The sequence below is a fragment of the Taudactylus pleione genome, unplaced genomic scaffold (assembly GCF_031769625.1).
Source record: "Taudactylus pleione unplaced genomic scaffold, aTauple2 ptg000127l, whole genome shotgun sequence".
In the NCBI taxonomy this organism is placed as follows: domain Eukaryota; kingdom Metazoa; phylum Chordata; class Amphibia; order Anura; family Myobatrachidae; genus Taudactylus; species Taudactylus pleione.
The window spans coordinates 399,196-425,090 of NW_028284529.1; the positions used below are offsets into that span (position 1 = coordinate 399,196).

The following is a 25,895-nucleotide window of genomic DNA, read 5'->3' on the forward strand; positions in this document are numbered from 1 at the left end:
TCAGTCAAATGCTTCAGAACTCATTGGACGGCGCTTCACAGTGCAGATGGACAATGACCCGAAGCATACTGCAAAAGCAACCAAAGAGTTTTTTAAGGCTAAAAAGTGGAATGTTATGCAATGGCCAAGTCAATCCCCTGACCTGAATCCTATTGAGCATGCATTTCACTTGATGAAGAGAAAACTGAAGGGAAAATACCCCAAGAACAAGCAGAAACTGAAGACATTTGCAGTAGAGGCCTGGCAGAGCATCACCAGGGATGAAACCAAGCGCCTGGTGATGTCTATGCATTCCAGACTTCAGGCTGTAATTGCCTGCAAAGGATTTGCAACAAAGTATTAAAAAGTGAAAGTTAGATTTAGGATTGTTTAGTTTGTCCCATTACTTTTGGCCCCTTAAAAGTGGGAGGCACATATAGAAACCATTGTAATTCCTACACCGTTCACCTGATTTGGATGTAATTACCCTCAAATTAAAGCTGAAAGTCTGCAGTTAAAGCACATCTTGTTTGATTCATTGCAAAGCCATTGCATTGTGGTGGTGAATAGAGGCCAAAATATGAAAATTCTGTCAATGTCCCAATATGTATGCACCTGACTGTGTGTGTGTGTGTGTGTGTGTGTGTGTGTGTGTGTGTGTGTGTGTGTGTGTGTGTGTGTGTGTATATATATATATATATATATCAATATATTGTGCATAAGTTTTAGGTAGGTGTGGAAAAACATGCTGCAAAATAAGAATGCTTTAAAAAATAGAAGTGTTAATAGTTTACTTTGATAAATTAACAAATTGCAAAGTGAATGAACAGAAGAGAGATCTAAATCCAATCAATATTTGGTGTGACCACCCTTTGCCTTCAAACAGCATTAATTCTTCTATGCACACTTGCACAAAGTCATGGATTTTCTAGGATTATAGTCATGTGTATGATTAACCAATCATACCAAACAGGTGATAATGATCATCATTTTCATATGTAGGTTGAAACACAGCCATTAGCTGAAACAGAAACAGTTGTGTAAGAGGCTTAAAACTGGGTGAGGAACTCCGCTACAAAGGTGAGGTTGTGGTAGACAGTTTTGTGTCACAGGTCATACACCATGGCATGATTGAACACAGCAACGAGACACAAGGTAGTTATACTGCATCAGCAAGGTCTTTCCCAGGCAAAGATTTCAAAGCAGACTGGGGTTTCAAGATGTGCTGTTCTAGCTCTTTTGAAGAAGCACACAGAAGCGGGCAATGTTGAGGACCAAAGACGCAGTGGTCGGCCAAGGAAACATGCTTACTTCCCTTCAAAACTGGAAGATGTCCAGCAGTGCCATCATCTCAGAACTGGCAGAACCTAGTGGGACCCAAGTACACCCATCAACTGTTCAGAATAGTCTAGCCAGAAGTGGTCTTCATGTAACAATTTCATCCAAAAAGCCGTACCTTCGACGTGGAAACAAGGTCAAGCAACTCAACTATGCACGAAAACACAGGAACTGTGGTGCAGAAAAATGGCCGCAGGTGCTCTGGACTGATGAGTCAAAATGTGAAATATTTGGCTGTAACAGAAGGCAGTTTGTTCAATGAAGGTCTGGTGAACGGTATAATGAGTGTCTCCAGACAACAGTGAATCATGGCTGCATTTCAGCAAATGGAGTTGGGGATTTGGTCAGGATTAATGGTGTCCTCAATGCTGAGAAATACATGCATTAATCGTATATCTAACATGCAATACGATCAGGGAGGTGTCTGATTGGCTCCAAATGTATTCTGCAGCAGGACAACGACCCCAAACATACAGCCAATGTCATTAATAACAATCGTCAGAAAAACAAGGAGTCCTGGAAGTGATGATATGGCCCCCACAGAGCTCTGATCTCACCATTATCAAGTCTGTCTGGGATTACATGAAGAGACAGAAGGATTTGAGCAAGCCTACATCCACAGAAGATCTGTGGTTAGTTCTCAGAAGATTTGTGGTTAGTTCTCTAAGATGTTTGGAACAACCTCCCTGCCAAGTTCCTTCAAAAACTGTTTGCAAGTGTACCTAGAAGAATTGGTGCTGTTTTGAAGGCAAAGGATGGTCACACAAAATATTCATTTGATTTAGATTTCTCTTATTTTCATTGCACTTTGCATTTTGTTAATTGATAAACTATTAACACTACCATTTTTGAAAGCATTCTTACGTTGCAGCATTTTTTCCACTCCTGCCCAAAACTAAATATATATACACACACACATACACTCTAAGGTCACAACTAGGTCAAAATAATATCAGTATAATCAGTCTCCACTTTGAATAAGATAGTGACATTTGTTCCCCAAGTGACCTAGCTGTGGCCTTAGAGTTATGGTCATACACTACATATTAGATGAGCACATTATATTAGATAATTATAACATGGTCGCAACTGATTATAGCAATGCATCTTGTACTGTTTGTAACACTGGCAACGGAATTGATATATTGACATTTAAATTAAATTGTCTGAATAAATATTTGAAGTGATTGAAATCTAAATATCACTATTTCAAGACCATCAGAACAGAGCTGGCAGAGGAACAATTTTCCCCCGCCTACCCTCCCGGGCAGCATACGTGGCACTCTTATGTTTACATATTTAAGCTGGCACTTAATTATTTGTAACACTGATGGTGCCCCTTACAATCTCTTAACTATACTCTGAATAGCCAGGGAACTTTCAGAATTATGGCCAAACTTGTAGACACAGGCACAAGTCTATATGACCAGGGGCACTGAGAAAGGGGGGGGGGGCTACTAATTACCCGAGCTTGCTGGAGGGGCCTGGTCTGATGCTGCCCCCCCTTCCCTCTTACCACAGCAGCGTGTGTGCTGGGCTGCACTGCAGTGGGAGACTGGTCGCTGCAGCAGCAGTCTCCTCTGCCTGTGGGGGGGGGGGGGAGCGATCACACTAATCATGCTCCCCGTGGCTTTGCGCCATGCTGAGGGGCTCATAGCACCCCTCTCTCCAGCACGCAGATTTTTTTTCCACTAAGGTGGACTCGCCTCCCTCAATTAGGCACGTTCCATTTGCCCGGGCCGGCTTTCTACGCCCCTGTATATGGCTAGCTTACTCTAGGCTAACATGGCATAATAGTCTATGATTATACATATGTAACTAGCACTTGTCACCCAATTGTGCTTCACTCCTTCCCTTTTGTAGTCGCTATGCTGGAGTATGGCATGGTGTAGATTGTAGATAAATTGGCTACGCTCTGTTGTGGAGTTTCAGGTGTACCTAGAATACTCCGTTTAGAAATAACTCTGGCTGTACAATGATGAGTAGGTATTTCCCTAAAAGCCTCCATGTTAGTAACAAACTCTCCAATGTGTTTATTTGTAAATAATTAAAAGAAAGAAAAAAAAAAAACTTTTTTGGTATTTTTAACTCTTGATTAATAAACACAATTGGCTTTTAACTTTTTTTTTATTTAAAAGTTACAATTTTAATAGCTGTGTACTTTGTCTACTTTACAATATATATCTTGAGAATTTACCTGCTGAAGTACGTGTCTTTCTCTTAGAGTCATTAATCGTCTGTGAAGCTCAACTAATTCATCTAGGTATGCCTGGAAAGGAAAGTATACACTTATGTAATTGCTATGAACAAAGTCATGAACAAAACAGTAGGGGGATACAGGAGGGTTGCTGAGAGTATGTATATCTTTATTGGTATCTCATATATTAAAAAGCAAGAGAACACAACTTGGTGGTTTTTATACAGTACTTTCTTTCTATAACAATGACAACACATAATTGCTGTAATTGTCTAATGAATATATATTATTATTATTGTTGATGACTTGTACAGATACAAAATATAAGTTTCTCAATGTGATTATTTTTGTCATTTTGTCAATTATCATTTTGATATTTGGGTGTTTTTGTTGAAAAACAGTAAGACATTTAAAAACTGAACATGCGTAATTAGCTACTACCATGAAAAATATGCCCCAACATTTATTCTGCAATTTTAACATTTGCAGCAATACTAAATGTGTATTTATTGCTTGCTCCCCCGAGTTTTGGGTCATACACAGTTTAGATGTTAAGTGTATGTAAGTCTGTATTTGTTTGTGAAAGGATAGCGAAGATCTTCCCCACATAGAATACACTTTGTTTACTTTGAAGAAAAAAAGATATAAGACTTCAGACCCAACTGCAACAGGGGAAAAGCCCATGAGGGGCTTCCAGTACAGGGAAAAACAAACACTGCAAAGTACAGACGGAAAGCACACTTTAAAAACATTTAAAGCATTCAATTGGAACTCAGTGTTCAATAAACAATAAATGTGGCTAAACGAATCATTCAAAAACACTGTTGCACTTAGCCGGAAGGCTCATCCCAAAGAATGCAGCAGCTGCCAAGTTCTGGCTGGTCGAAAATCTATATTTACCTTATCGCAGTCTCCATTTTTTATTTGTTTTTCGGACTTGCTCTGTTTAATTGGGCTTTTTACTTCCAGGATCTGAGAACCGCAAAACAATAAAAAAAGGATAAGATTTAGTATAAATAGACAGATCTTATTTTTCCATTTAAACACAGCCTGGTTTTTCCAAAAACAATTGCTCTCATTATTTAAGCATGTGTGAAGTTATGAGAGGTTACACCAAATGATTGCAAGATCCACACTAGTAAACATCTACAGTCCCATAGAGATGTGTGAAACGTAAAAGAGAGGCACTACAACTAGATAAAAAAAAAGTATATAACCCTATGTTGTAAATTTCCAGTCTGGCCTCTGGTGGGACAGATAAAAGCTCTTGACCTCTGGTCTTGCACTTTATGGTTTCTGCCAGACTTGCAGGAATTTACAGCAGCATTATAAAGCAAGAAGTGACATCTTGACAAATAAGGCCAACAGATCTAGAGGGAGCAGACATTATTCATATTTGGGGTAGACCACTTCTCTTTTTTCATTTGTGATGGTTACAGGTTGCAGTGCTTTTTGTTTATTTAAGTCTAAACTTGCCAAGAAAAAGACCACACATTTAAAAACTTTTTACATTGAGGTTATTTTCATATACGGTACTAATGAAAAAATAATAAAAATATACACCAGTATGCAGAAACGTGAAACATTTACATAAGTAGGTGATAATCGTAACTGAATAAAGTATGCATAACATAAGTCATTTAGAAAAATTAAAACGTAATGTCTTATGGACCGTACACATGGTCAGATCAGACAACGATCAGGTATCGTTGTCTGATCGTCCTACATGTGCTGGATGATCGTTATCGAACATCCAGCACATGCACCATACCCCCAACTACTATAAAGACCCTCAATCAACAATTGAGGGTCCCTATAGTAACCAGGCTAACCTGGTCGATATCGACCAGGTTGGCCTGCAAGCACGGGCGATGGTCGATATCGACCATCCGTGCCCACGCATCTTTTGGTCGTTTAAGGGATTTAAAAAAAGGACGATTTAAACAATCAAACGATATAGTTATCGTTTAAATCATCCTTTAAATCTGACCGTGTGTATGCACCATGACTTGTATCCATTATCCAACATTCAAAGTAGGCAGGTAGTTCTGCAAACAGTAGTGCCAACCTTTCATTATTAATACAGAGAGCTGTTCTGGAATCTTTATATAAAAGAATACATATTGCTGGCTAGCGGTTTTTGCTGTTGGATTAAGACCTACATGACAGGATTGAAATCAAGCCACAGCTGTAGTGTCAGGTTAGTATTTTAATGATTCACAGGTTGGCCTGCTGACAACAGGTGAAACACCACCAGGACAGAAGACTGAGAATCTAATTGGTTTGAATTCCAAGTAAAAAAACAAAACACTACTTAAACCATATGACCCTTCCCTTTAAATGTAGAAACTTTGAAATCTAACAAGTCCACATTTTTTATTTATTCTTGACAAGTAAATAGACAGAAATGTGTAAGCCTATGGCTAGTGGAAAGTAATCTCCATCTGTCCAGATACAATAAAACAAAGTGTATAGGAAGAAAGACTTGAAGGTAGGACATTTGTAGCCATACGAAAATAAACAGCACAACTTGAAAAAAAAACCTCAACAATCATTTTATTCGTATTACAATATGCAAGACAAGTGACTTTCCTTACTAAACTTATAAAGGGCCATGGTTTCCTCATTCAATTGTTCATTTTAGTAGCTGTAGCAATAATAGGCAAATGGGAAACAATTTCCTGCACATACAGATGACTCTCCTATGTCGTTGCTGTAGTCCTTCCAGTCGCGCCTAATCCCGTGCGAGTTTATACACGCTGAGCATCTTTTTGTGCGTTGCAATGTGATGCGAGTAAGACACACAAGCAGTCTTTGCTGATTACTAGGATATGCAGCATGTGTATGTTGTGTGTGTGACTGCAGCTGTATCTGCATACAACATGTTACGTTACAGTGTCAGCGGCCATTTTGCACACCACGTTCCGTAGGTGATGATTTTAAAGATTCGCGCACACACAGAACATACACATGGCACATATCGTATTAATCAGTGAAGTTGGCGGCTTTCATGCGCCCTGTGTAACACAACTCATAGCGTGCGGTGGGTAGACGAGGAAGGACATATCTGAAACTAGTGAAATGACATATGGAAAAATGCTACAAATAATCACACAGCTAATTTCAAGCAGTTTAAGTAAAGATCATGAGGATATTTTGTCACAAATCAGAAATTAATCAGTTTGTATCTGAAATTATTTTTTCAGGCCCAGAATTTTATTTTTTATTTTGCTATGTGTAACTTTCTTTGAACTTATTACAAATGATAGCACTTAACAGAACACACTTCACAAGAGAGACGATTTATCTTCTAAAACGGATATCAATTTAGGAGAAGATAAGGAAAATAATTCCATGTCTTTCCAGGACTATCTTTAACAGCACACATTAAAATGGCTTCAGGTTAATGTAAACAGCGTCATGAGATAAGCTATGTAATCACAACCACTCTAATGCTTGGTGCACACTTATGCTGGGTACACACTGGCTGATATATTGGGTGTTCAATTGAACAGCCAATATATTGTGTGTGCGTCGGCCAGTGTGTGCGGATGATATGTCTGTGAATGAGGTCGTTCACAGACGCATCGCATTGGCTGTGCAGCACAGCCGATGCCCAATATATCAATATATATCCGACTGCCCATACACTTGCTGCAGAGGCCTCCAGAGACTGACAGCTCAACTGGGCGGGCACATGTAAATGTCTGCCCAGTTGTGACGTCAGCCACGACACTTCGGGCCAACGATTGGCAAATTTGTATGCACTTACCAATCGTCTGATAGGACGGCGGATCAGTCGGACGGCTGATCATTGTCCTAGTGTGTACCCAGCTTTTGATGACGGATTAGTTAGTAGACTGATTTGTAAGCTATACACATTTACCAATCGGCCACTCGACTTGTGATGACAGTGGCACATGCAGCCAATCTACGGGTGGTTGTCGGGTACACACAGCTGGATTTACCAATATATTTGCAAGATATATCGGCATCGGCTGTTCTGCAGGGTTGATCTAATATATATGTGAACAACATCGTTCAGAGACATATCGGGTGTACACACCCACCAATGCACTCACGATATATTGTTTGTCATTCCATCATTCGGCATATCGCCAAGTAGGTACCCAGCTTAACGGAGTACAGGAGTAATTAGCTTACAGCAGCAGATGGTTGTGAAATCTGCTAGAAAAGGGAGGTTACAGCAGCATAGTTTAACACCCATCCTGACTGCGGTGAGTGTGGATGGTATGGCTGAGACATGAGAGTCAAAGGCTATTATGACATGGACACTTTAACTAGGTTTTTCTCATAACTGATTTCTACATACTGGATACTGTGGGGAAAACATGCATCCACAGTGCGCAGTAGTTCTACACCCAGTATATACATTTAAAAAGAAAATCTTATCTATAAACACTTCCAATGTTTACCAGCTGTAATGCTTGTGCCCCAATTGCAGTTCTGTAGCTATGGTCATCTTATATCATTCCCAAATGCATGTTGCATGAAACAAAGCACTGGAAAAGCACAACTGACTGTACTCTTTTATATGTTTTTCATTTACTAGTTATTTATGTTGGGCATCGCTTGGCAGAACATTAAATAATCCAAAGAGAAGTAGTGAAATGCTGCATGAACAAAGGGGTATCAGAACAATATGCACACACTGTTCAAAGGGACTTATAAGAAGCTCACGGGCAGCTTTTATCTCAGAACAATGACTAGATTTAAGAATATAGCGGATATATGTCTTTTTCTGACAGTTGGAAAAGCACGTTATTACTGTCTATACTTGGGGCAAACAAAATAAAAACCTGCTTTAAATATGTGTGTTTCAATTCTCGCCATCTACTCATCTGCCTTGAGCTAATTATTTTTCATAAGATTCCAACCATTATTGGATCACACATTAATGTAATTTCCTAAGTTTTCCTTTTTGTAATGGGTTTGTGGATGAAGTCATGATAGTTCAGTTAAAGACATGAGACTAATAGGTTAATGTTATTACATATAATCGAAATACAAACTGAGAGGAGGATGAAATATGTTTTATAATTGAACTAACATGACTGGATATAATGCTTTAGTCCATACAGGTCGGACCGATGATGGTTTAACAAAACAATACAGACATAGAGAAATGTTAAAGCATCCTGAGACACTCTCTGGCAGCCAGGAGTAATCCATGGGTCCCATACTCCCCTGTCAAGGAGGGCTATTAGTGCTGTTATATACACATGCCCAGCCATCCTGCTGCTATAGCAGCAGTGTGTAAATGTAGGCAGCATTGTATCCCAGTGAGAGGCTGAGTCGTCACTGTATATTATGTGCTTTATGTAAAGAACAGTGTGTGGGCAGCTCATGTGCTTCTTTTCCCATTGTATGGTTAACAGATTTGCAGCCGAATCAAGGCCTTGATGTTATGTGGAAAAGAAGAATAAGACAAAAGGCAGTTTAGGTAGCCTAACACACTGGGATGAAAACCGCATGGTTTATAGTAACATTAATGTGGCATGACCCAAGAAATAAAACAATACTGTGACACGTTACAGCACAGTTCCTAGAGTGATTCCATGATTACAATGTATAACGCCAGAGATGTCTCAACAAGCTTACCTGATTATTGTTCGTTTTTAGTAAGGTTGGAGGCTCATTTCGTAATGGTGATGAAACTGAACTGCTTTCGCTATTGCTTCCATCACTTAAACTAATTCTGTAAATAAAAGAGACATATGACAGGCTTAGGAGGTGACAGAGTACAGTGCAAAGAGTAACACAATGGCCCTCATACAGTGTGATTTCATAGCTATAGGTTACAATACAGTGACTTTAACCTTAGGATTTCTTAGATTTTCTCATTTCTTATCCTTGTACTTAAGAGGTCACAGAAAATATGCAAACAGGATCACTGAGCACAAAACCATAAGGACTATTTGCAGCCTCAGAGGATAGTAATCTATAGGAAGACATAATATGAGACAACATTCTATATTTTTCCAAAGCATAAAGAACACTTGTGAATTCTAAATACAGTGTTTCTACCCAACAGATGAAAAAAACAAGCTACACCCCAGTAGAGATAACTATAAAAACAATCAAAAACTTTAAAATGTTTTTGAAGTTTTCTCTTTCCAATGAAGTCTGAGTCTATGGGGAATGACCCTACCACAATTAGTCCTGCTCACAGTAGAAAAGCAGTACAAAATTTTAATTGGAGCAAATTAGTTAAACTAAAGAAAGGACAGGCAAGCCACGTTTATTTATTACCCATCTATTACATTTGTAAATGTTGGTATATGTTAAACATATAGGTTTTGGGCTTGTATTATGGGGGAGATGTACCAAGCTCTAGAAAGTGATAAACTGGAAAGTGATAAACTACCAGCCACTCAGCTCCTAACTGCCTTGTTACAGGCTGTGTTTGAAAAATGACATTTAGGAGCTGATTGGGTGGTTTATACTCTCCAATTTATCACTTTCCAGAGCTTAGTACATCTACCGTAACGTCTGGAACACACAGAGAAAATCGTTGCCTACCCCTGGCCAAAAGGATGGGGTACCACAAACAGATTTTTGTTAAAACAGATGTTAAATAGTATCAAGCAACATTTAAGGTCAGTAGAAACACAGCTCAAGCTAAAAGGCGCTTCTATGTTTCCTGCACCGATTACACTAGCAATTTAACAGCAGCTACAAGACTACTTGGAAACTATGACATGAATGATGAAAAGAGGATTTTTGGTACTTACCGGTACCATTGAATCCTTTTCTCGGAGTCAGGTTGGGGGACACTGGACCATGGCAGAAGTTCCAGATTGGAAATTTGACATTGTCATAATGTCAACATTTCCATTAGAGTTATAGTTAGGGATAGAAATCACTAACAACACATTGCCGACAGTTTATTCATTCTGACATTAAATCAATGTCAACATGTTGAATGTCAACATTACAACCAAGTTGACATAATGAATTTTGACATTGTGAACGTCGACAAGACATACCACACCACTTACAGAGTATTTTCTAACAAACATTTCTCTTTCGTCTGGGCTGGGGGACACTGGATCATGGGGTTGTAGGTGGGAAGGTGTGGATTTGGCACTAAACACTGAAATCTATAACTCCTCCCCTCTGCAACACCTGACTTCAGTACAACTTAAAAAGTGCCTGGTAAGGAGAAGCAATACTCAGTGACACTGTCACACTGAAAAATAACGACACAGAGGGTCAATTAGGACCCAAATCATAACTCATACTCAATACAATTGAGCGTGAGGCAGTGTCCCCCAGCCTGACTCAGAGAAAAGGATTCAACGGTAAGTACCAAAAATCCTCTTTTCTCATTCGTCTGGGCTGGGGGGACACTGGACCATGGGATGTTCAAAAGCCGCCCTCAGGGGAGGGAACGCTCAGGTTGCCTGACCGGAGAACTGTACGTCCAAAGTGGGCGTCACCGGAGGCAAAAATATGAGACCGGTAGAAACGCGCAAACGTGTGGACAGAGGACCAGATAGCATGCCCGACAAACTTGTTCAGCTGAGGCCCCGTGACGTGCCGCCCAGGAGGTCGCCACAGCGAGAGTGGAATGAGCCAACACCCTAGCTGGTGCTGGGTGCCCCGCATCAGAATAAGCCTTTGAGATCACGGAGCGGAGCCATCTAGCAATGGTCTACTTTGTGGCTGGCCAGCCACGTTTGTGGGCGTCGTAGAGGACCAATAGAGAGTCCGTCCGACCTAAGTCCGAAGTTCTGTCTAAGTAAATTTGCAGGGCCCGGACAACATCCAACAGTGACAGATCGTCCTGGTCCCCTGAAGACTGTGAAGATGAGAAAACAGGAAATACAATTTCCTGGTTCAAGTGGAAAGATGAAACCACTTTTGGTTGAAAAGAAGGAACTGCTCTGAGAACAGCCCTGTCGTCATGGAAAACAAGAAAAGGTGGTTTGCAAGACAAGGCCCCCAACTCAGAGACCCTCCGAGCTGAGGCAATGGCCATAAGAAAAAACACTTTCCACGTGACGAACCAAAGGTCCACGGATTCCAAAGGCTCAAACAGAGCCTGCTTAAGAACCGAGAGAACATGGGGCAAATCCCATGGCGCTACTGGCGGTTGAAACGGAGGCTGCCCTTGCAAGACGCCCTGTAAAAAAGTCTGCACCTCTGGGAGGAGAGCGAGACATTGCTCAAAATAAACGGACAGAGCCCAAATCTGTACCTTCAAAGATTGAAGCCATAAGCCGACTTCCAAAAAACCCTGGAGAAACGCTAAAAACCTTGGAAGACGGAACTGGGCAGTATGCACTCTGCGCTGCTCACACCACATGATATAAGTTTTCCAAACCCTGTGGCAGTTCTGCACAGAAACCTGCTTCTGCGCCCGGAGCATGGTCACGATGACTGAAGGGGAAAAACCCTTAGCCTTTAAAAGCTCTGTCTCAACAACCAGGCCGTTAAAGCCAACTGAGGTAGGTCCTCGTGACAGAATGGCCCCTGCAGAAGAAAATCTGGTCACAGCGGAAGATGCCAACATGGACCTGCGGCTAGCTTGAGAACCGTGGCCGTCGCAGACAATTTGGAGCCACTAGGATGACGGAAACCTGCTGCTCCATGACTAAACAGAGTACTCTTGGTAACATGGGAATTGGAGGAAAGATGTGGGCCAGACGGAAGTTCCAGGGAACGGTCATGGCATCCACTGCAACTGCCAATGGATCTCTGGACCTAGCACAAAATTGAGGGACCTTGCAATTGTGGCAAGACGCCATCAGGTCCACCTCCGGCAGCCCCCACCTCTGGACCAACTGCTGGAAAACCTCCGGGTGGAGAGACCACTCCCCTGGTAGGAAAGTGGTCCTGCTGAGGTAGTCTGCCTCCCAATTCTCTACCCCTGGTATGAACACCGCTGAAATTGCCAGAACAAACGTCTCCGCCCAAGTGAGAATGAGACTTGCCTCTGCCATGGCAAGCGCGCTTTTAGTTCTGCCCTGGTGGTTTACATACGCCACCGCCGTGGCGTTGTCTGATTGGATCCTCACTGGCCGGCTGGCCAGGAGGGCCTGGGCCCCGCACAAGGCCAGATAAATGGCCCGGAGCTTCAGCACATTTATCGAAAAACCTATCTCCGATGACGACCAAGTCCCCTGGAGACAGAGGTTCTCAGTCACCACTCCCCAAACGCTGAGACTTGCGTCTGTGGTGACAATGATCCAGTTGGGAGTAACCAGGGACCAACCCTGGAGAAGGTGATCGGTAATCAGCAAAGTGACTGGCGAATGCTGTCTGACAGAAACAGCAACTGAGAAGAGAGGTCGTTCGAGCGGCCCGTCCAATTCCGGAGAATCTTCCACTGGAGAATCCGTGAATGGAAGCGGTCGTACTGGATGGTCTCGAAGGTAGAGACCATCGTACCCAGTAACTTCATGCCTAGCCAGACGGATGGCCGAGGGGCAGACAGCACTTTCCTGACTAAGTCCTGAAGGGCCCGGGCTTTGGGCTCGGGCAAGAAAACGCTTTATAATGCCGTATCGAAGATCACCCCAAGAAACATCAGACGTTGGCATGGCGTGAGGTGGCTTCTCGAGATTCAGTATCCAACCGTGATACTGTAACACCTGAACCGTGTGATCCAGGTGGAGCTGTAATTGGGCAGCCGAATTTGCCTTCACTAACAAATCGTCCAAGTAGGGCACGATCGTTATCCCCTCGGAATGCAGCAGACTCGCCATCGCTGCCCTGATCTTTGTGAAGACCCACGGAGCTGTAGCCAGTCCGAAAGGCAGAGCCTGGAACTGGTAATGAGCTCTCCCAGCTGTGAACCTGAGTAGAGAATGATGCCCCGCCCAAATCGGTATGTGGAGATATGGGTCTCTGATGTCGAGAGAAGCCAGAAATTCGTTTGCCGACAATCCCTGGATCACCGATTGGAGCGATTCAATGCAGGTTGGAGTAAAAACCCTATTCCTGTTGAGACTGTGGAACTGGAGCTATAACCCCCTCAATACAGAGGGAACGGATAGCCTGGTTCAAGGCCAGTCTCTGCTCCGGCTCCCTGGGCAATGCCGTGGCGAAGAAACGTTGCGGCGGTGGCCCCCTTAGGTCGACCGCATAACTTCGGGAGACAACATCCCTTACCCAGGCATCCGCTCCTGAAGCTACCCACCGGTCTCAGAACAGGAGGAAACGGCCCCCACCTTCTCCGAGATCGGATGAGCTGAGATCCTGTCAGGTACCTGGCTTCTCGGGTGCCTTAGCACCCAAGCGCATGAATGTACTGTAGAATCTACCCCGTGGTGCAGAACCCCTGCTGGGGAAATGGTGCCCTCGGGCCGTTTTGAACTCTACCTGGTCCCCCCTCTCGAAATGAAGAGCAGAAGACCCGGAATCGTGAGCCCTTTTGCTTCTGGGGCACCACAGGCAGGAAAGTGCTCTTTCCACCTGTCGCCTGGGATATGATAATATCAAGCTCGGAGCTGAACAGGATGCCTCTGCCAAAAGGGAGAGATTCTAAAGAGCGTTTAGATTCGGCATCCGCCTCCCAGGCGCGGAGCCAGAGTGCTCTGCGCACCGCGACTGCCGTAGCTGAGAATCTAGAGGAAACCTGCGCTCCATCTTGTGCACCCTCACACACATAGTCTGCTGCTGCACGAATCTGTTCCGCCAGTTCCAGCAACTCCTCTCTGGATGAGTCACCGGAAAGGCCTGCCACTAACTTGTCAGTCCACTTCTCCATGGCTCAAGAGACCAATGCGGATGCCAACAATGGGCGAATAACAACCCCGGAGCCCATAAAAAAACTCCTAAGGCATCCTTCTAATTTTTTATCCAGCGTAACCTTAAAGGAGGCCATCCGTTGGACCGGCAGAGCCATGTGCTTGGATATATGAGCCACGGCCGCATCCACTCTCGGAGGCAGCTCCCACTTAGCGACTTGCTCCTGTGGAAAAGGATAAAGGGCTGCAAACTTACGAGGAGTAGCATACTTCTTATCCGGGGTCTTCCAGGCTTCTTCAACGAGATCTGAGAGATCCTGTGAAGCCGGAAAACAAAGGACTGTCTTACGCCTCCGCTTGAACGGCCGCTCCGTCGCTGCAGAGGCGTCAAGGTCCAGGCAGTCAAAAGACTGTTGTACCGCAATAATAAGGTCCTCCACGCCCTGACTTGACGCGGACTCTGAACCTTCCTCTTCGGGCAGAACCTTCTCTACTGGGAGTTCCCCCTCCTCCTCCTCTTCTCCCTCAGGATCTGACCCCTCTAACAGGCCCCTGGATGGAGGAGGACGTTTATGCGCAGTTCGTAGCTTAGGATCCTCAAAGAAGCGTTCCATAAAAGAGGATACCTTCTTGAACCCTGCAGCTGAGTGCTCCATGGTACGGACCCAGGCGGATCAGGGCCCTGGTGACCGACCCCTGCTACTGCGGGCGGCGAAGGCAAAATAGGGGCTGGCGCTGCTTGAGCTAGTTCCTCTCTCTGGTGAAGCAACATCAAGTCAGAGAGCGGACGGTTAATAACCTGAGCCCACGTAGGTTCCTCCATAACCGGAGTGGCTCCCCCTCCTGGCTGCGCACAAGTGGGCCCCAGCTGACAGTCCCTTGCATCCAGTTGTCCACAAGGTAATTTAACCTGACACTGGGCACACGTAAAAAATATAGCCATAGTAGGGTTGTGGCCCTATGCAGACTTTGATTTGTCCGTCATTTGAGCCCCCTTCTTCCTGCACTAGCCTGCTGCGGCAGGCTGCCCAGAAATACCGATAAAGACTTTATAAATATACATGTCACATACGGCAATGAATACTGCAAAAACTCCCAAACAGGCACAGAAAAGATTTAACAATAACTGCAAAATACTTAGCTGCAGCCCGCAGAGGGAAAGGAGCTTGAGATTTCTCTGTCCTCCCTCCATGATGGCCAGGCTTGTTCCACTATAAAGACAGGAACAGCCCACACAGCTTCCTGGAATCTCCATTCTTCCGCTGGAGAGTGGGGGGAACCAGCAGCCCTGGCTCCTTCCCCCGCTATACTGAGCAAGCCCCAAGGCTTCTCCCTCAAGTGCTGCTCCCCTCTGTGGGGAAAGCACTTGGACTGACCCGCACACGGGTGGTCTGTAGTCGGGGCTCTCCCCACAGGAGCCGCCGACAAGAAGCCGGGCAAGATGGCGCCCGCCATCCAGGACCACCTCTATCCGGTGCAGCAGCGCGCTATCCCCGGGCCCAGACAGTCTTCACAGAGACCGGAGTGAATAGCACGGGGCTGGCGCTCAGTGCCCTCCCCCCTGTTGATGCGGCTCTCACCGCCATTATACTCCTGCTGTGCGCTGCTATAAGCAGCGCACAGTACCTGTCCTAAAAATAAACATTAAAGATTTACAAATAAGGTAAAAGACCCTAAAACTAAGGAAGGCTGCAGCACAGCCCTGAACCAAACGTGCCTCTCTCCAAAGGCACTAAATTTACACTGAAGTCAGGGGTTGCAGAGGGGAGAAGTTATAGATTTCAGTATTTTGTGCCAAATCCAGAACTTCCCACCTACAACCCCATGGTCCAGTGTCCCCCAGCCCAGACGAAAGAGAAATGTTTGTTAGAAAATACTCTGTAAATGGTGTGGTATGTTTTGTCGACGTTCACAATGTCAAAATTCATTATGTCAACTTGGTTGTAATGTCGACATTCAACATGTTGACATTGATTTAATGTCAGCATGAATAAACTGTCGACAATGTGTTGTTAGTGATTTCTATCCCTAACTATAACTCTAATGGAAATGTTGACATTATGACAATGTCAAATTTCCAATGTGGAACTGCTATTGACATTGTGTGACTGTAGACATTCTGACAGCATATCCCCCTTACACATATGTTCACATGCATCTTTCTTCCTTGCGCATTAAACAGCCCTTCTAGTCGCGCCATGCTGTTACTTATAGAGTGCCTACATATACAGATATGTTCTGATTAAAATGATATGCACATGCCTAGATTCTGCTTGCAACTGCGGGTGTATCTGCATGTCAAATGCTATGTTTCAGTGTCACAGCTGTAACGTAGCATTTTGCATGCAAATATAACCGCAGTCGCACACAGAATATAGGCATGCTGCATATCATTTTAATCAGCAGAAGCTGCTTGTGCATCCTGTTTGCATCACTTTGCGAATGAGAAGCATTAGAAGGTAAAAAGTTGCACTAAAAGACGCCCGCGCTATCGAGTCGCATGGCGCTCACATGTTGTTTAACGCGACTTGTAGCACATGGGATGTATCGGAAAACATCTGTATACTCTATAAATAACGTTTAATACATAAATAAATATCTATATATTCAGGCAACACCTTAGGAATTTAGAAGAATAAAGCTTTCAATTCACGGACAGTAAAAAATGCTACGAATAAGAAATGAGAGCACCAGTTTCATTCACCAGGCTTGCGTGCTCAGTTACTTACCTTCTTAATAAGCTGACTATTTCCAGCACGTGAAAGTAAATGTAGCACAATTTTAACTGAACTTTTTGTTGAGCTGAAATGTACACTTAACATGTTCTTATCAACAGATTATGATGACAAGACAATAACTATATATAAAACAAATGGCATATATATTTCTGGTACCTGCGAGCCCGACTCCCTCCATGCATGTGTATAGTCCTCTCACTCTCAGAGTCATTATCCTCTGCATCAGATTCATCCTCATTCTCATCAGAGTTCAAGTCTTTCATTATGGACCTCAGGGTGCCTGGACAAGACATAAAGAAACCTAGGCAAGTTAGCATTTTGGAGGACACTTGCTGTGGACAAGATGATGCTTAAAGGTGCGTACACACTAGACGATGAGTTCACGATGTGATATCGTGAGCGATTTCCCTTGAACTCTCCCCGCAACTCCAGGACATATGGTGCTAAAAAGTGTCCAATCTAACCAACGACCTATCGTGCGTCCTTAACGAATTCCAGTGTGTTGTGTACGAGATTGGCAGATCTTGCCTGCTGTAGGCAAGATCTGAAGATGCGATGTACAACCTGTTGGTACACGCATCAGCATCGTGAGGACAATCACGATTTGGACATATTTTACACGTTTTGTCGATGCGTCGAAATCGGGCAAAATATCGTCTAGTGTGTAGGCACCTTTAGTTACTAAGCTGAAATATTGTTTCTACATCTCTTCTGCTAACTTTTTTTCAGCCTTCTGGATTACTTGTGATGGTACACTAGGTAAAATTGGCCACCGCTCCAATAAAGAATAATAATAAAATTAACCAACATTATGAGAGCCGAGAGAATTTCTATAACTGTAACCAAATGAACATATTATTTGGTAGATATGTTTTTATACATTAGCTGATAAAGTCAGATTACTCAAGTCCACCACTTTGTGGAGTGAAGCTGGCTTAGCTTAGCTGTTAGCGGAGTTGTCAATTTCGAATAATAATGTTAAATTTTAATTACAAAACCATCTACACTTATTATCATTATGTTGGAAAATATCAATCTATCAACTGCGCTGGAAACATTGTTCAACATTCTCTTTAAATAATAACATTTATTAACTAAAGCTTGTCTAATAAAATGTTGCAAACAGTACAAATATGCTGTGACCTCAAACAATAAAATGTTTGCTTCTATAGACTATAGCCCAATGTATTATATTTTGACCAATGTAACAGTAAAGCAGATAAAAAAATACAATAGTCTTACGAAACTAAACCACACTAACGAAATATGGGAACTGAGGTAAAAAACAAGAAAAAAAGAAAACAGACTAAAGTGTAGTTGCAGAGTTGAGAGCAGTTAAATAATTTATACAGTATCATAGATTATTACTTATCTGGATCCACTGTAAAACCTTATCCACGTCATGTCTGTTGCAGACTAGTAACCTTCTCTTTGTTCCCGCTGCCAACATACTGTATCTACAACATACTGCCCACATGACAAAAAGCCTACAGTCTGCAGCACATCAGACATTGCACCTCAGGTGAGTAATATTGTTTTATAATGTAAAGTTTATGGAATGTCATTTGACACAGAATTTCCACATTTCGGTACACTTGGCTTGTAAGGATCCCTAGATTAAACAGAATGATAAAAGCTAACCTTAGAATAAACAGATTTGCATCATGTTACATAAATCTATATTTGTTCTATTACATGTAAGAGCAGCTTGACTAGCCTGTTTGGTCATTTCAGGACATGTCAGCCTAATAAATTTGAACGTGTACAAACCCTGCACATTAGGTGATGTTGTGAAGACAGGTACTATTTGAAACTTTAGTAGAGAGAACATAAAATACTTTTTGTTCTACAAAGTCCTCATCATAAAATATTTAAGAAAAAAACAGTTTTCCAAAGAGTGAAGAACCTTTCAAAAAGTTGAGAAAAACATAAATAAAAAAATGCAGTGTCTCAACATTAACTGTACAAAAAAAAGTAAAAATCCAATGCTCACTGTTTCACTGTTAACCAGCTAGAGGTTTTACAACCTGCAATGTCCTAACTTAAGGGCCCATATATCAGCAAACTCAACAAAAAGAATTCACAGATTTTTTCCCGAGATTTAAAAAGATTCCTCCATCCACCAATCTGTGATAATACATTGCAGATATTTTTCAGAGATTTGTAGATCATTTTCAGCAAATAACAGATCTGCAAATCTTGTAAAGCTCATCATTACCAGCAACAGTCGGCAAATCGGGTGATCGTTACCATACACTAGCAATCTATAGCCCTGATTGATCGCTGAATTTCAACATGTTGGACAACCTGATTTAGCGATTTTGATCGCAATCAGCAAACCCCATACATGGCAGTTTTTTTGGGGATACAATCATCTGCAAAACGCCAAATTGTCCCAATTAATTGCAGCTGTATAGGGGCCATTAGCTCCATTTTGGAGAGATCTATGTCAAAATCTTTTATTCTCCCTTATTCACCGAATCCTGTCTATTCCAGGTATGCTAAAACACCAGGAAACCCATATGACACATATTGAATACTGCAAAATATGACAACTAGCTGTGCACTGGAACCAGTTAGTGCATCCTTCCTTTGTGCCAATCATCGGTAAGCTATGGCTGGGTATGGGGTGGGTACAGGATCACACGGTTGGGATGCTGGCAGTCAGAATACCGACAGCGGCATCCCGGCAGTCAGAATCCCGACGCATGCAGGTAAGTACTCTAACACTAGACCTCCCACCTAACCCACCTTTCCCGCAGCCTAACTCTAACCCCCCATCAGCCTAACCATAACCCTCTCACCCTAACCCCTTTCCCCAAGCCTAACCCCCCCACCCCTAGCGCCTAAACCTAACCTTTACCCTAACCTGAATACTTACCGCCGGGATGTCAGCGGTTGGGATTCAGGAGCCGAGATTCCGACTGCTGTCAGCATTCCAGCAACAGGATTCCACCACAGGGATGCTGACTAAATCCTGCTAGTATATAGATAGAAATATATCACAAGTATACTTTATAACAACCAAGTAGCAGCTGACTTCCATATAAGGACCTGCATCAAGGATTCTCATCAAACAGTACCCCTCCAAATCTGTAAGTTCACAAATCACAACCTCCCACCTTTTAACCCATTATTCTGAATATTGCAGAATATCATCCCCAAAACGACATGTCATTATTGGCCAAATTAAGCTAATTAAAAACATCTTAGTCCCTAAGTAATCATCAGATGAGGATGAGCCAGGGGTTCTGAAACAAATCACAACAACTCGTGGCCACTTGCGAGGCCAGGAAATCTGCCTCTACCGACACAGACCCTGGCTTCGTCCCTCCTGGAAAATGGGGGACACACCCTTCATTTCCTGGAAAGGTGACCATCCCCGCACTGTCCCCCAAGTGCCGCAGCAATCATGCTGCGGCTTGGGGGGAAAGTCGGCGAGTGAGATTACAGGACCCGTTCTGCATATGTACAGAATGGGTCCTGCGCATGCGCACACCCCTATATATCGGAGATGTACGCTAACCATCGGGTTAGTTTACATCTCTGAATCAGACAATTAGGCAAAATGCCTGTTCAAATTAGATATTTTTTTATATTTAATTTCTGAAGGCATCTAAGCATGAAAACAGACCACGTCTTTTAATCCATTACATATTTTTTCTTAGAATTACTTTAATTCAGTGATATAGGTTTAGAAACGTGCACACGGAAAAACATAATACAAAAGAATGGAACAATATAATAAATAGAACGTAACTGTGCTCCCTGCATCAATAAAAAAATCGATAGTGAACTGCAGGAAAAACCCACTGTGTTAATGTTAAGTTTGATGGTGAACCTAAAAAAAAAAAATCATGATAACAAATCAATTTGATTGCAGGCTTCTCTGCAGCGGCAGCTTTTGTTTGCCTGTTTTTGATCTATTTAGTTTAGCGTTCTCCTTTGAGTTCAAGGTCAAATTCTGGTCAAGCGAGCACTTTTCTGAAGTCTTAATGTGAGTTTTATGGTGCTTTCATATCACTCCTACTGCCCTTTAGCCCTCATTATGTTCAACAAGTGTGCAGTCAACTTACCCCAAAATGCAGGACACTACTCATATTAAAGTACTCTGTAATAGTAATAATAATAATAATAATAATAATAATAATAATAATAATCTTATAACACAGAACACTATTTTTATACAAATTGATACCACAATATAAAGATATTTGGAAACTAGAGATAAATGAATCTCCTGTAATTTAGTTAGCAGAACTGTTAGGATCTTCTGTAAGAATATTATTTCCAAGTTATAACTTTTCTACTCCAGCAATATTTTTTTAGGCAATACAATACATGTGCATGAGATTACTTACAGGGCCTACTTGTGTAGAATCACAGAAATGGCCCATCAAGTATCATCTCTTATTACTACTGTGATGAGATACTTCAGACCAATTTACTAAAAATCCTATTCCAGGCAGTGCCTCCGATAAGAGGCTGTCTTAGAAAAGGGTGTACACTGATATATTCGGTCCTATCAACATCCTAATACTACTGAATTCTGGGCCTGATTCAGACCCGCTTGCAAGCGGGTCGATGGTGGCCCAGTGCGCATGCGCACGACAGTGCGCATGCGCGATACCCGGATAGCAACGGGCAAACCATCGCTCCGGGTCTCGTTCCAAAGGGGGCGTGCTGTCGATGTTGAGTGACAGCACGCCCCCTTTGGTGGACGGGCCGGGGGAGTGGCTGCCCTCCGTTTGGGGGCGGCCCCACTGACATCACCAGTGATGTCAGTGGGAGAGATTTCGGCTCTGTTTGAACCGAAATCTCTTGGGCTTGCGGCAACGAGACCCTACCACAAGGGTCTCGTCGCAAGCCCGATGGTCGCGATGGTCTTGACCAATCGCGACCATCTTCCCGGCCGCTCGCTATAGCCGGCCCTGATTCAGAGCGAGCGCTCTGTCAGAGCGTCCGGCTCTGAATCAGGGCCACTCGTGATGTCAGTGGGGCCGGCCCCAAATGGAAGCGTTCACATGGGAAGGCCTCCGTTTTGGCAGCCACTCCCCCGGCCCGCCCACCGAAGGGGGCGTGCTGTCACTCAACATCAACAGCACGCCCCATTTGGTACGAGACCCGGAGCGACGGATTCCTGAATCAGGCCCTCTGTCCCAGCCTGTTCACTGCGCATGTGTGCTCATCAGTCAGAGCATACAGAAAACGCAAATACTTCAGGGAAGAAAGGGAAGGATATGCAACAGAAGACCAACTATAGGTTGGAGCTGCTAACTCCATCTTCTGCTAAGCTTTTTGCAGCTAGTATAGTTAAATTGCACCATTTCGCCATCCCCACAGAGAACTATGGTGACGGCTTTTGCAAACAATTTATGCTATATTGCTCTAATACTGCAAAGCTGTTTTTATATGATTTAGTGGCTCTGAAGCTTTGATACATAGGTCTCCCTTAGCGGTAATGCTGGTTGCTTATGGTGCAAAAATGAAGCGTAGTAGGGAGCACAGAATAGGTATTACCTGGTGGAAGTAAATGCTACTTGTTATGGCTTTGAGAGTGGAACGTGATCTTGTTATAAGAGCAGTAGAGGATGTGGAATAATCCATAGATGGAGAAGAACAAGCAGGAACAAGCAGGAAAGGAAATGAGGCTATCTGTGCTATCACGTTGGCTCCACTCTGGGAAAGATGAGGAAGCCACAAAATATGTTGAGCTACATTTCTGCATTATTTTTTGGTAGTTCTGGTGCTGGAGGTCCCTCTTCTGTCTAAATTTAGGATGGCCCCATCCACTAACTATGTGTAGTGTGTATCAAGTCCCATTGCCTTTATTCCTGGAATTTTTCTGGCTGACCTCAGACAATGGTGTAACTTGGCCATTGGTTGCTCCGATGGCGGTTATTTAGCTTTGGATTGGAAAAGCCATTTATCTCACTCTACAGCACATTGTAGATCATATTTCTGTTCCATGCCTGTTAGTCCATTTATGCCACCCTGCTTCTCTATAATCATAAAATGTTTATGACAAGTAAACAGATTATGTTTTTTCTTGTACTATATACACTTTGATTTAGTTTAATAAAATTTTTTATTTTCTTTGTTTGGCTGTCTCATATGGATTTCTGTTTATGATTGTGAATATTAATTACAGTCAACATGATGCTGCAACTTGGCCAGCATGCCTTGTCTTTTTTAATAGTAAGTTTATAATGTTTTTTTATAGTGATGGTTATTTCAACTGGACAAATATGCTTACTTTATTTTAATTATTTTTAAATGGTAACATTGATCATCTAGAGGGGAGAAATTATTTTTCAGACACTAACATTTTTTCCTTTCTCACCATCATTTTTTTCCTTGTGGTATCCAATCTCACAGAGCATTAGAGCTAGATTGCCCATGTAAATATACTGCAGTAAGAACTTATTACTATTCCTATCCAATACATATATATCACTACTGAGCCGTGGCATACGTGCCAGTGATATATTCGTCTAACCATACTAAAGTCAGTTTCACACATATGTTGTGGTGAGAGAGCTTGGTTAGAATAGCTGGACAAGTAGGCATTTTGGACACCCAATTTTGATGTACTTTACCATCAGGCAATCTGACTGCTCTGGGTTGACATGTATGCTAGAACTACATGGTTGGAAGGAGATGAACTTGATACAATTAATCCCAAGCTATGGAATTAGGCCCTTCAATTCTCCTAGAAGTGGTTGTCTGTTCATGGCTAACCTGTTTCTATTATGATAAAAATCTGCAGAATCTGTAGACTAAAAGTGCTGCCAACTAAAACTGTGATAGTTGTTTTCCTACCAATCATGCCTGTCAATACATAACCATGGTAATATCATGTACATCATAGCTGAAATTTCCAATATACCATTCGATTCATTCTCTTTATCCTCCTATCCATCAACTACACTGCCATGCCATATATCATACCTTCCTCTTCTATACATAGTACACACTGAACATGGGAATGACTGGAAACTTTCCCCAACTCCAGCAATGTGGCTGTCAGCCTATACGTTACAGAAGCATCTAGCACACAGGTGATAGGAATTACTTAACTAATGGAGACATATCCCAGCTGATTAAGCACATGAGACTGTCACAGGGCTGCAGGATCCTGTACAAGCCTTAAATGATTCGGCCCTGCTAGGGCATTAGCGAGCATCCTGGAGTTGCTTGAGATAACCATTTATGGCTTTCTTCTATTCATGGAGAACTGCCAGCTCGTTTTACCTACTCAGGGCTTACATTTTGTGTCAAATGGGAAATATGTTGTTAAGTTGGCATTGGCTGCAGTATAACGGATGGTGAAACCACAGATTTAGCATTTTATTGCCACCAGATTCTTCATATGACTATCAGAATTAAGTTTAGAAAAAGTGTACAGAGCATGTGTGATGCTGCAGTGCCTGATTAATATACTGTATGTACTGTCTCTATGGTGATGTCCTTGCATTTAAAAAGCTGTGCTCTTTCCTTGTTTACTCTTCCCCAAGATAGTGTCTCAGGTATGCAGCTTCTGCTGGAAGCATTAGGATACTATTGGATTTACTGCATAAGCCTTTTGCTAGTATTTATGAAGTCAGATATGGGGGTCTGTTTGTAATGGGTGATTTCAATATTGCTCCTGATTTAAATAAATCCTTTACCACTTCAAACATATATCTTCAACGCAGCCAGCAATATCCCTTCATCCAACTTGCAGGTGTTGACCAAATATGATGTTTATGATGCATTAAACATCCCGGGCGCTACAGATTATTATAATTTTTTTCCCCATGTCCATAAATCCTACTACCATATAGATTTATTGCTCATTAATAAATTGTCTTTACAGTACACTGCTTCCATCTCAATATGCTCCATCACGTGGTCTGACCATGTCCATGTAGTGTGGAGTTGGGAGCATTTTTTACACAAGTGCCCTCTTAGACCTTAGCAGTAACGTGCTTATGTATTGACAGAGGACGAGGGCGTTTGCATTATGCAGGAAGCTTTAGACACATACATCCAGACAAACGGCCCAGCAGACACCACGGTTTGCAACCACTGGTGTGCTCTAAAAGCTGTTATGAGAGGGGCAGCCTTACAGGCTGCTGCTACATCCTAAAGTCTTAATAGCATAAGAATGACAAATTGCTTGACTTGAAGCACAAGACAAACATAACCTTTCAGACTCCTAACAAATTTGACTTAGCGGAAGCGCGCAGGAAACAAGTCTGTCTTACATGTTCAACACGCCATTGCTCACCTTAATCAAAAAATTATACTCTAGGTAATAGAGCGAGTAAACTTATTTTGTAAACTTAGAGGTAAAATTGCAATTCGTCATATTAAACATATTGTGGATGCCCAAGGTGGGCGTGTGTTGTATCCCCATGATATTGCCAACCAGTTTTCTGCCTAATATGATCAATTGTACAACCTTAAACAAGGGCTCTCCATTACCCAGCCCACAGATAAAACTATTCATGCATTTTTGGATTCATTGAGTCTCCCAAACGTCAGCCCTCTGCTCTTCTGACTGGAGTAGTGATGAGGTTCGCAATGATATTACCATTTTTTAAAAGAAGGATAAAGCACCAGGTCCAGAAGTCTTTACAAACAGATTTTATATTACCTTCCAGTTGGATCTGGTGCTTATTCTTACTAATCTGTACAACTATGGCTCCAAAAATTTGGGATTGCCAGATGAAATGCTGGAGGCTAGGATCATCACAGTCCCCAAACCTGGCAAGGATCCGGCACGCCCCCTAAATTATTGCCAAGTTCATCCTTCCGGGTTCATTCGTTCAGGTGATCCTTGCCTTATATAAAAAAAACACTCAGCATGTGTTTTTAGCAATTGGTTTTTATCAATTAAATTCAACATTTCCAAAAGGAGTAGATAGGACTGTCCCCTCT

General features: G+C 42.6%; 1 protein-coding gene across 2 annotated transcripts in view; it reads right to left on the reverse strand.

The window, feature by feature from the left end:
* The window catches only part of MLLT3 (MLLT3 super elongation complex subunit), a 259,465-nt gene that overhangs the window by 15,775 nt on the left and 217,795 nt on the right, over positions 1-25,895 (reverse strand). Inside the window, exons 8-11 of one of the 2 annotated variants that reach the window (XM_088472584.1) lie at positions 17,127-17,250; positions 9,137-9,233; positions 4,415-4,486; positions 3,515-3,586 (exon numbers count right to left, since the gene is read on the reverse strand). In XM_088472584.1, coding sequence (XP_088328710.1) covers positions 3,515-3,586; positions 4,415-4,486; positions 9,137-9,233; positions 17,127-17,250 — 365 coding nt within the window. Of the gene's footprint in view, positions 1-3,514; positions 3,587-4,414; positions 4,487-9,136; positions 9,234-17,126; positions 17,272-25,895 lie in introns of both variants that reach the window. The other variant, XM_088472583.1, reaches the window with a different exon arrangement.